Raw genomic sequence first — 12,439 nt, 5'->3', positions numbered from 1 at the left:
AGCTCACGAGGTCGCCTGCAATGAATCGCTGGACCCCGAGCTCGCCTGCAACTTGTTGAGCTCGCCGGTTCCACTCGTTCGAACTCGCCTGCAAAGGAGTCGCCCACGCTCGCGCTCGCCTGGATCTCCGCCTGGACCTCATCGCCCACGAGCTCGCCTGAAGCCACTGAGCTCGAGCTCGCCTTGAGCTCGCCTCTGATCCGCCTCGAGCTTACCAGCGTCATCCCCCAAAGCTCGCCTGCGGAGGTGAGTTTGGTCTACACCCGATTCTAACAAATTTATCTATCCATTTACATCCTATTGGCCAAAAATGCTTATGAATTTTATTCCGGTGCAATTTGCTATTGCAAATCGTTTAGGAAACAAACTCAAGTGCCTCTGGAAACAAGGTCCTTAATATGTTATTTTTGGATTTCTATTTTTGTGTTGGGGAAGTGGCTTGATCCTAGATATGGATAGTTGGTGTCATGTATAGGAAAGTAAACATAATATAATTATGTACTTTTCCAATTTGGGACTAAACAAATTTCTCTTAACTTCTCTAGTATACTTTCACTGTAGTACTTATGAACGTAGGAAGCTCAGATTGTGGGAACTTATCCTAACCTCTTGCATGAGCACTTATCAGGTTCTTTCCCCTATTCTTCTTTCTTCCTCTTTGGACCTAGGTATGCCTGTCAGTGTCTTAAAAAAAAAAAAGGAAAAAAAGAAGGTGCATATCTAATTTAACCATTTTTAATTATTTTTTAGAGCCAACGACTCCTCTATCATCTAATGCTGTTGACAAGTTTCATGAGGTTTTCCAACTAAAACAAGGGCGGTATTCTGATCTTCCTGCATCAAAGATTTCAGAGATGATGAAGTCAAATAGTTTAGAAGTAAGCTTATTCACTTACCATACGTGGTCTTCCTCTTACATCAAGTTTTATTCCCTTTTACATTACCGTTACATGAAGAGATCCTCATAATTGCATCTCTTGTCTGCAGAGTGCCCCAACACAGTCACTTTTGAGTGTTATGAATGGGATTCTTGATGAAAGTATTGAGAGGAAGAGTGGAGAAATACCTCAAGTATGCTATTAAGAGTTTGCACCTGTTGCTTTCATGCTCAAACACATATAGATTTTGGTGCACTGATTCTGTACCTATATTACATCTTTTATCTGGCTATAGTTTATATCTTGAGCCAATTATGTCCTCTATTTCAGCGCGTAGCATGCTTATTGAAAAAAGTCGTGCAAGAGATTGAGCGGCGTATTTCAACTCAGGCAGAACATATACGAAAAGTAAGTTACAATTCTTCATGTTTATTATCTTAAAAATTATTTTTATCATTTCTTCATCCTCTTACAGCAAAACAATCTCATTAAAGCACGGGAAAGGAAGTTCCAGTCAAGGATCAGAGCACTTGAAACTCTAGCAAGCGGGTCAAGTGAAGAAGCGAAGGTACATTTGGACTATTATATATAGTCCATGACATGAGGCCCTTGTGGTATTAAAGCTTCTCTAGTATCCGAGGTTTCATTGCTTCTGACACATATTTGCTTCTTTTCAGATTATCATGGACAAGCTCCAGTATGTCAAGGTTTATTTCTCTTTTGGAACGTACTATTCTAGTGATATACTTGTTACCTTTTCATTTCTTTTAACCTTTTTATGTTTAATTGGCATTTCTAATTCATTTAGGAAGCACACCATATGAAATGCTTTCTGTTTACCATGTGCATTTTATCATTTTACCTTTCCTTTTCTTCCTTTTGTAGCTTATCAAGGTTCATTTCAAGGTTTTAAATATCGTTTATTGGGGATTTATCGAACAGTCAAAATCCATATTGGATAACGAAAATAAGTAGTACTCATCAGAGTGTCATATCGAAGGGTATGCATGCATAATATAGTATCCTAAAATATAATCTTGAAAAACATACAAACAAATAACAAGATAAACTAACCAACTGTAGAAACTTAATGAAATATAAACATACCAAAATGTAAATGCACATGTTTAATATCACTAACCAAATGTAAATACACATGTTTAAGATCACTAACCGATAATTCCAATAATTTTTACCGCTAAACTCAGCCGATTTATCATCTTATTGCCGCTTTATCGTCGGTATTTACCCCAAAATGATAACCAATTAAAATTTGAACTTATCATAACGGAAGGGCCTCAAAACCGATAAATCGCCGATAATATCGATTTATTGGCCGATATTTAAAACCTTGGTTCATTTATCATTTCACCTTTCTTAGTTCTTCTTTTTCTGGTTAAATAACCTTTTTAATCTGTGTTATCTGAAGGAAATACATCCATATTTTACATTTATTTTCTGTGTACACCTGCACTTTTAGTGTTTATTTTTCGTTTTCTTTTTGTTTAAGTAGATGATATAATCATACCACTGTAACCATCTTTACCGAATATGATCTTGTTTGGTGAAAGCTAAACTGTTAAAGATCTATAAGCTGTTTAAACTTTAAAAGTTCTTCTACCTTCCTTTTCTTTAGGTATTTATTATTTAAGCAGTGTAATAATTTGCATACATGTGAATGAAAAAAAGCCTTTTATCTTTTTTGGAAGAACAGGTTATTTGAACCAGCTAGCTCCTATAATTTTTAGATTTTCCAATAATTCAAGATATTCAGCTTTAACATACTCATTTGGTAGTAACTATCTATCCCATGTAATTGGTTTCTTTCTTCTCACTGGCAACAGACAGAAAAAAGCAAAATTGAAGAGAGCAAGAAACTTGGGGAACAAATATGTCTTCCAGAATATCATGAACAGACAACTGGGTAGAGTGCAGGTATGGATATCTATAATATTGCAGTTTCTTTGTGGTACTTAAAAATCATGAGCTTAGATACCTACTGCAGGATCTGAAGGCATCTTCCGAGTCCATAAAAGACGAGGTTCTAAGTACAAAACAGAGATGGACAGAAGAGTTTTCTAGCTTAGGTAAGGCTGTCTATGCAACACTTTTATCATCTGAAAATGTAGGTAACTCCCTTTTTAATATGGTGTCTTCCACTTGTGCATTGTGAAGGAAAAAAACTGAAAGTATTGACTGATGCTGCTGAAAACTATCATGTAGTTCTTGCTGAAAACCGTAAACTATTTAATGAGGTTCAAGAATTAAAAGGTACCCCTTTAGCATTTTAATGTTGCTTTTTCTTTTAACCTGTTTGTTCTTTTCATATTATTTCCTTATTCAGTTTGCTTTAATTTTTTTATTAGGAAATATCCGAGTTTACTGTCGTATAAGACCATTCCTGTCTGGAGAAAACAGAAAATCAACAACAATAGATTATATTGGTGAGAATGGTGAACTTCTCTTGGTAAATCCTTTCAAACAGGGAAAGGATGGTAATCACTCATTCAAGTTCAACAGGGTCTTTGGTCCAGCTGCTACTCAAGGTTCTATTTTATGGCTGTTAAATGTATATTTCTTATTACTTTATCAGGTGTTGTAAATTTTTATGTTTGTATACCTAGAAGTTGTACTCATAGGTCATGACTTTTGGTACTACTAACCTATTTCTAATTGACATGTTCAATTTAATTATTCAATTGCAGAGGAAATTTTCCTAGACATTCAGCCCTTAATACGGTCAGTTCTAGATGGGTATAATGTGTGCATTTTTGCATATGGTCAAACTGGCTCGGGGAAAACCTACACGATGGTAATTCTTTGTGTTTTAATTATATCTATAGATCAAATTCTGTACTGTTCTATTCATATTGAACTTGTTACTTGTAATTTTCTAGACTGGACCTAATTTGTCAACTAAAGAGGATTGGGGTGTCAACTACCGAGCGCTGAATGACCTTTTTAACATTTCACGGAGTAGGAGAAATTCTATCATGTATGAAGTTGGCGTTCAGATGGTTGAGATATATAATGAGAAAGTACAGGATCTCCTTGTAAATGATGCATCACAAAAGAAATATCCTTTCATCTATGTATGCCCAATTCCACTAAATCTGCTTTTAAGTTCTATTGAGGCGGTGAAAGTTACTATATTGTGATATCTGTTTGCACAAATTTTACACTTAATTCACATGTTAAGCAATTTTGACCAGCCTACAAAGGAACACACTTATAATAATAAGGATGTGCATTTATGACTGTGAATAAGATTATCAATGTATTTAAATATTAAGAGCTTAAACAATAATTTAAATTATTTAAGATGCTTTAGGGTGCAAACCTTGACAAATGTCTTACTTGGATATTAGCCATCTCGCAACCCCCTTTCTCAAGAATTTTATAATTAGATATAGGCCTTCACAATACAGGCTCCTCTTATATAGAGTTCCTCTAGGTAATATTCGTCCTAAATGCGAAGAATGTTCCATTATTAACTAAAAGCCCTTGAATCATTTCACGGTGATGCCAACAACGCCCTTTGACCTCTTAACCGGTATAGATTAAAGGATAATAATAAAAAGTTGGTTTGACTTTAGGTTATGTAGGATGAATGGAAGAACATGGAACTGAACCTCAGATTATGTTAAAACTGCACTACTATGTGAAGAAGATGGGGAAAAACTAAGACTTAAGGAGAGCAAGGAGAGACCTTGACAACCAAAACTAAAAATAGTTTAAAATTAGAAAGAATTATCTTCGAGTAGCATTTATGAAATTCCATGTCTGCTTTGTATTGGGATGTATTCTTCATATTAATCTGTGCGTCCAAAATAGTTTAAAATTAGCATTCTTGAAATCTCAAAACTTTTTACCCATGCATAAAATACTGTTCTTCTTCCTACTTCGAAGTGTTTTCGCAACTTAATTATGACACTTAAGGTCGTCTTAAATAATTTGACCCTCATTCTTAGGCTAATTTCGATTTATTGCACAAGAGGAACTGTGTGAATCATCTATATGATGGCCCATTATGAAGTTCTGACGAAAACACTCAGGATGGACATCTAGTTAATACATATGCATGTATGTATGTGTGTGTTTTACTTATGTTGTTTATCATGTCATAAAATGAATGAAAATAAAACATATGATGTGGGCTATTTTCAAATTTATCCAATGATTCTAATTGTGCTAAAATAAGTTTTACAACCACTGGATGAATTAGTTGAAGATCTTCAGAGCATATGCTTTGTTTATGTACATTTTATGATATTTTAGATCAACGTGAACGGTATTGACCATCCATTAGGGTGACCCACCATTTTTTTTGGTAAATGGAAATAGACTTCTAGTTGTTCTCAGGGAAGCTTAAAGTCTTACCCAGTATATTAAACATACACTGACACAATACATATACATGTGCTGTGTGTGGTGTGTGCTTGCGTGATTCCTTACTCTGATTAATAAAAAAATTGTTCATGTAAAGTGACCCAAGTTATTTATATGCTCTATCCAAATTACTTGTACCATACAATGGTAAAACTTTGATAATGATTTTCTTCTAGTTTAGCATCATGCAATTTCACAAATGGATAGAGCTTGATGGATTTTTTCCCTTAGCATTTTTTCCCTCCTTAACCTGAACACGCTTGGAGTCATGAATAGCTCTCAGCCTAATGGTCTTGCTGTTCCTGATGCAAGTTTACATCTTGTAAACTCTACCTCTGATGTGTTAGAATTGATGCAAATTGGATTGGCGAATAGGGCTGTTGGTGCCACGGCTCTCAATGAAAGAAGTAGTCGGTCACACAGGTTTGCTTTATGATATATATGTGCATCTCAGAAGATCATTTCTTGTTCATCTTTGACCAAATTTTATGTTACAGCATTGTGACTGTTCATGTGAGAGGTGCTGATTTAAAGACCGGAGCCACACTTCGCAGTTCTCTTAATTTGGTCGATCTTGCTGGAAGTGAGAGAGTTGACCGCTCTGAAGTAACTGGAGATAGGCTCAGGGAAGCACAACATATCAACAAGTCTTTATCTGCTCTGGGAGATGTGATATTTGCTCTTTCGCAAAAAAGTTCACATGTGCCATATAGGAACAGCAAGCTTACTCAAGTCTTGCAAAGTTCCTTAGGTACTGTATTAGTTTTGTTGCAATCTGTCAGATATTAGTTTTCTCTTTATCGTGTTTACCTGTTTATTTATATTGCCTTGCATATCTATTTTACATTTTTCATTTCTGTGTTATACAGGTGGACAAGCAAAAACACTTATGTTCGTACAGATTAACCCAGATGTAAAATCATATTCAGAAACTTTTAGTACCTTGAAGTTTGCTGAAAGGGTATCAGGAGTTGAGTTAGGTGCCGCACGAAGCAACAAAGAGAGCAAGGATATCAGAGACCTGATGGAACAGGTTCTAATGCCACCCTCTAAGCATTAGAATGTTTCATTATTATCTTTATTGAAATCAAATGTCATCTTTTCCATTACATGCTTATTATTCTTTGTTGGGTTATTTGCACTTTAAGACCTCAAAGTTTCACCTCATTTTAACTTGGTTAGTTTGAAGTTCTATTTTACAATTTGATACCCTGAAGTGCCAAAATGCCGACTCTTGAATGTTAAATGGAACAGTGAATGAGGAACGTATTTTCTTACCAAATTTTAGCTTTTCGAATTTGGGGGAAAGTAAGGAACAATTTTAGGGCTTTGGGGGTTTCAAATTGTCAAACTAACGTCAATTTGAGAACTTTGGGGTATTAGTCAAAATAGAACTGTAGGATATCTAGCTTAAAAAAGGGGTCAAACGTTGGGGCTTCACATATATCCTTTCTTTATTTAAAGTAAAAAGGGCATAAAAGATGCAGTTATTTTCTCCTTTAGAAATACAACTTCTCTCTCTGCATGGTGTCTGTATATTTGCAGACCCTAATTGTTAGCTGACAACAATGTTTTTAAAAAGCAGTCTACGCGTCAGCCTAGGTGCCCACCTAGGCCTAAGCAGTACTTAGGCCTCCTTGGTCTTGGAAGCGCCTAGAGGAGCATATGGGATGCTTATGTGGACTGCACCGCATCAAAAAGGGTATATTGCTCGCTTAGGCATAGTAACGGTCTAACAAATGAAGAGGATCCAAGTCAAAATAGACCAGATTGAAACTGTATATCATGTCCATCTTAGGTAAACGACAAAAATATGATTTTCGCATATTCAAAAAGAATCCTTCCTCGCTTGATGTTAAATGGACTAGGTTTCGCTTAAGCGCCCCCAAGGTGCCTAGACTCTAGGCACATGGTCCAGCGCCTAGAAGTGCCTACTGCCTAGGGGTTTCTAAAGCATTGGGTGACAGAAGTTTCCAGCTTAAGTTTTAGTTGAAGGGGAGTGAATCATCATTAGTAAGCGAGCCACTAGCCATTCCAACTTCAGTTTTAATCGGCCAACCTATTGTCCTAAGTAATTACTACAGTAGAATGTTATCTTTACAGGAATTGAAATCCAACGAAAAAAATCTTGAATGGCTGCTTTAGTTTAACACTTTCAACCTTTTGCCTTCATTACCCAATTTGTACAACTTGTGTGTTCTCTTAAACCTATTATCTAACAGGATATCCAAGGTCTAAAATGTCAGCCAAAAACTATCAACTTGGCCATTTGAAATTAGTTTCAGTCAAAAGCTAGCTAGATTAAAGCCCTTACTTATGATCTTCTTGAGGATTATCTAATCTATAATTTTTACCTCAGAAAACCCCTTCTTTTGGTGATCTCCTCGAGGGTATAAATTCCGGAAATGCCTTAATACATTGAAAACTCAAAGAAAACACCCTTGCACTTGGAAAAATCAACAGAAGTGCCCTCATGCTTGGAAAAGATAATGGAAACGCGCTTGGTGCCTCACCTTTGAAAAAGCAACTGAAATGCCCTCACACTTGGTAAATTCCAAACAACCTAATAAACCATCCATTCTCTTGACAATTAGACTTCACCACTCCCCCTCATTATGTGTCATACGTGCATCGCATGCACCGGAAGGCTGGGTATTCCACAAAGAAGGCCGGGAGGGTGAACAGGTGAGAGATAAGGGGGTAACGTGGTTAAAAGCCTGTTGCGTCTTACTCTCAGCTTTTGTAGCAACATGCCCTTTGGGCATTGTTCTCAACTGCAATACCTCTTTACTATCTATGGCTTGGGCTATCATTAAGTTTCTGTCTCTTTTTGTATATGTTGATGGTATTTGTCAATGCAGGTGGCTTCACTTAAGGGGAAAATGGCAAGGAAAGATGAGGAAATTGAACGTTTGCAATTGCTTAAAGATATGGGAAATCAGTCTCCTGAAAATGGCAAGGAAAGATGAGGAAATTGAACGTTTGCAATTGCTTAAAGATATGGGAAATCAGTCTCCTGGTGTCAGCAAAAGACATGGGAGCAACTCAACGTTTGCAATTGCTTAAAGATATGGGAAATCAGTCTCCTGGTGTCAGCAAAAGACATGGGAGCAACTCATTGAGGCTATCGTCCTCCTCTCCTGGACTTTCACTGCTAGATTTTGCCACCCAACACAAGCGGAGATCGTCTAGCCGAAGGGCAGCGGTTCCTTTTCAAAGGTCTGCTTCAGATCCTGGGAATTCCTCAGATAACAGTGACAAGCATTCCGAGGCTAGTCCCCGACAGTCTATGGATGGAAATGAAATTTCAGAACTAAAAAAGCTGTATGGAGGGGACATTGGTCGAAACTTTTCTGCAGATTTTGATTCAGATGAAAGATTAAGTGACGTATCAGATAGTTGTTTATCCGTAGGAGCAGAAAATGAGAGCTTAATGAACAATTCTGTGGAGCTCCCCTTGTTCACAGAGCATTGCAGAGATGTCACAAAGGAGAAGATGTAAGTAGAACAATTCTGTGGAGCTCCCCTTGTTCACAGAGCATTGCAGAGATGTCACAAAGGAGAAGATGTAAGTAACTTGGAATTTCAGCTGATTATATTTTCTTTCATGAATGTCGTGTTTTTTTTTTCAATATGTAAGTCCTCCAAATCTTTCTTATTTGGAAGATATTCCCCCAAATCTTCATATTTTAAAATAATTCTCCCTAATCTTTTAGTACTTTGAAGTTAGTCCCCCAAATCTTCTTAGTGTTTTGATATTAGTTACTCTAGTTAGCACCAGATTGAAAGAATTGGGGGACTAATTTCAAAATATTTAACATATTCGGGGGACTAATGTCAAAATAGGAAGATTTAAATAAAAAACCCCTATCTAATATGCCTTTTCAGTGGGAGCGAATGCTCAGCAACTCCTGGTACATTTTCATTTAGTAGTTTGGCAGTTGATAGGTGTTTTCTTCTTGATTTTAAGTTCATCACTTGTGTTTGTGTTTTTATGTGTGTTCTTCTGGGTCGTGATTTGGGAGTTTGAGCTGCATTGTTCAGCCATAGGGTATGAAATGGAAAGTATCCTGTTGACCCAGGCCATGGCATTAATTTTGCACCAAGGAATATCAACCCTTGGACCATCGCTCCTCAAATCTAGTGATTCAAGGTAATGTTTTAAATGTCAAGTGTCGGGTTCATGTCGGATAGCGAAAATCGGGGATATATCGGGGACATGAAAAAAATATCGGATTGCCATATCGGATGATATGCACGTGTAATATAAATATCATAAATAAAATCTAAACAGACTTAAAAAGTTCTATTGTCTAAACATATAGAAGAGTAAATAACTTATGATGCTAGGGTTGATGTTGAAGGAAAGAGGTAAAAAAGAGGACTCCGATATTAGCGGTTAAGAAAAAGAAGATCACTCGATATTGATGTCGAAGGAATGGCTCAGAGAAGAGACCGATGAGATGTCGAAGGAGAGGGAGAAGATGAGTGATGGATATTACTTTGGTCTTTTTTCCATTTCCCTTGACTTATCGGTTTTTGTCTTTGGAAGTAATATTAAGACAATCAAGAATTTAAACTCAAACCTGATTAGATAAATATAATCAAAAAAATAATAACATCAGCCAAATTTTCAAACTGAAAAATCGGCCGACATAACTGATATATCACCCGACATATTCGCCCGATATATCCGACATGAACTCTGAAAACGCAATACGCATTGAAAAGCTCCATATCGTATCGGTTTGCCCCTAAATCCGACATGTCGGCCGACATTTAAAACACTGATTCAAGGGTTGATTTCCCTTTAATGTACCATTAATGCCATGGATTAGGAATGCTGGGCACTTTCTTGGGAAAATGAGGATGAAAGTCCTAGATAGTCTGTTTCTATTTTACGGTTTTTACCTTACATGACTGAACATAAAGAGTTAAACTAATTTTTGGCTTATGGCATCCCTTTCTCTAACAGTACAAAGGTGTAGAACTTATAGTCTATTTTGTGCAACTTAATTTGCAATATTAGTAGATTTTTTACAAGTATAATAAAAATAGCTTATTTGCATAGGACTGTAATTTAACAATACATTTTTCTTTGTTCTGTATGGTTTTCCCATCTCTTTCTTATAGGTTAACCTTTGTAACACTGCATAAATGCAGGTTTGTCCCATCTCAAGTACCAAGACCAACACCAAAAAGGGCTGTGCAAACAACATCGATGAGGATCAGGGAGAAGGAAAGCATGAGGAGTTCAAGTGCGTATTTTTTGCTTGCTAGTTTAATTCTGTACCATACTTATTTTAGGCTTGTGGTTGGTACTTTTTTTCTAGCATTTGAATCATGTTCATGTGGCAAACCTCTATATGCTTGAGAGACAGTAATCTCTCCGGGGATTGGTAGGCGTCGAAACAAAATGCAGTAGCCTGAGTGGATATAATTCGTCACGACATTGATAATTTTGTTGTTTAGGGAAAAAACCCAACTGGAGAAAAGGGCATTTCTCTTTAAATTGCCCATCTGTGCATGGTATTCCTTTAATTGACAATTTACGCATACTATCTGGCTCAAACATAACAAGTGCCTCTTCTCTTTGCGTAAGTTTCACAAAACTATCATGAACTTTTGGCTGTTTTGCACAAAACTACCTTAATATTTTTAGTCAGGGAAAACTACCATATACCATTTTCAATAGTCTTATCATACCTGATAATGTTTTGTTACTTTTGTACAGAGTGAAAGTAACGAGTTCATAATTTATCTCTTTAATCTTCAAATTCATAATTTCTCATGAAATCTCTTGCAAATTCCAGGTATTAGGAAAAGCACCACTAATCAAGCAACACCATCTTCCACGAAATATGGAAAGCGTTGGCAGTAGAGAGGAAGAGTTTTAGTAGGAATGTTATATTAATCCCTGACCAATTCTGTAAGTTATTAGCCGGTTAACTTAAACTGATTGAATGCTTATTGAAATGGCTCAGGTTTCAGAGAGAGAACTCTTTTTTCCATGACGCCTTGCTCATGGCCATGTATTATTAGGTGGTTCCAGTTCCACGTGTAATTTCGTTTCATTATAAATATCATCATCAGGTTTATTAATATCGTAACCAGGTGATTCTTCATATTCTCTATTTTATGGTACTGGTAAAATTCCACATTGTTCAGTAAAATTCAATGTCATTTCGTGAATTGTAACTCCAAATATTGTTCTAGGCTATTAGTCTTCTGGTTTGCAAGATCGGAACATCACCAGTTCAAGAGAGCTGTTGATAGTTGTTAGGATTAATTGCAGTTATGGCCTCTGTACTATAAGGGGCTCTCTGTATTATGAGGGTGTAATTATTTACTAATTACTTAATAGCATTCAGGCTCTTGATTCTGAAATAAAGTTCTCTCTCAACGGGGATGTACGTTAACCACCTCTACGGGATCTGTTTCCGTGACACACTGTGTGTAAGCGGATCTCTCTGTAATACATTGACATCACATATTGACATCACGTGATACCCACGAGACTAGAGATGCTAAAGAGAAAATTCCATTGGGACATCAAATGGCCCAAGTGTTAAATAAAATTCAAGAATAATAAGCGTCTAAATGCCTATATTACAGAGGCTGTGTATCCACGATTAACCTTGTATTTTAATACCTATTAAGAGACCAATTTAATGGGTTTATTAGAAAGAAGCTGATCAAGAATCTTAATCGAGGCAGTCTTTGATGAACTGTGTTTCTGGTTGAATCTCATTTGAATCGAAATCATAGTCTTTAAGTATCGTAGCGAATCTCACAAGTGCTAACTCTAAAAATATCGTATGCGTTGCTATCTATGACCTTGTGTAAAAACAGGTATTTGTCACGGACGGATATCATACTTTTTTATAAGCTGCCCACTGGGCGAAGTCTCCAAGCGCTTGTGAATTTTCTACTGCATCATCTTTCATTTTGAATAGTACAATTCCGTTTTTCCTTATTATGTGGAAAAAACAAGACACCCCTCTTCTAACGTGGCTGCTACCTGTTAGCCCTTATGTTTTAATGATGATTTACAACCATCATTATCGATACTAATTGCTTATTGAGTGATATTATAGATAATATAAATATCAAGCTTATTAGTACCATATATGGAGGATTGGATGAAATATGAGCTACAACGACAATATCTC

General features: G+C 36.4%; 1 protein-coding gene across 1 annotated transcript in view; it reads left to right on the top strand.

The window, feature by feature from the left end:
- Positions 1 to 11,392, top strand: part of LOC109845275 (kinesin-like protein KIN-14J) — a 15,320-nt gene extending 3,928 nt beyond the window's left edge. Inside the window, 19 exon segments of the mRNA XM_020414509.1 lie at positions 751 to 878; positions 988 to 1,071; positions 1,209 to 1,286; positions 1,354 to 1,446; positions 1,556 to 1,585; positions 2,723 to 2,764; positions 2,766 to 2,813; positions 2,884 to 2,965; positions 3,054 to 3,149; positions 3,245 to 3,424; positions 3,584 to 3,690; positions 3,776 to 3,954; positions 5,526 to 5,690; positions 5,765 to 6,018; positions 6,137 to 6,300; positions 8,129 to 8,213; positions 8,354 to 8,765; positions 10,431 to 10,525; positions 11,081 to 11,392. Coding sequence (XP_020270098.1) covers positions 751 to 878; positions 988 to 1,071; positions 1,209 to 1,286; positions 1,354 to 1,446; positions 1,556 to 1,585; positions 2,723 to 2,764; positions 2,766 to 2,813; positions 2,884 to 2,965; positions 3,054 to 3,149; positions 3,245 to 3,424; positions 3,584 to 3,690; positions 3,776 to 3,954; positions 5,526 to 5,690; positions 5,765 to 6,018; positions 6,137 to 6,300; positions 8,129 to 8,213; positions 8,354 to 8,765; positions 10,431 to 10,525; positions 11,081 to 11,148 — 2,390 coding nt within the window. The 3' untranslated portion in view covers positions 11,149 to 11,392.

This window comes from Asparagus officinalis, chromosome 6 (assembly GCF_001876935.1).
Source record: "Asparagus officinalis chromosome 6, Aspof.V1, whole genome shotgun sequence".
In the NCBI taxonomy this organism is placed as follows: domain Eukaryota; kingdom Viridiplantae; phylum Streptophyta; class Magnoliopsida; order Asparagales; family Asparagaceae; genus Asparagus; species Asparagus officinalis.
The sequence above is the reverse complement of the archived record's forward strand: the minus strand, read 5'-3'. Positions and strand labels throughout refer to the sequence as shown.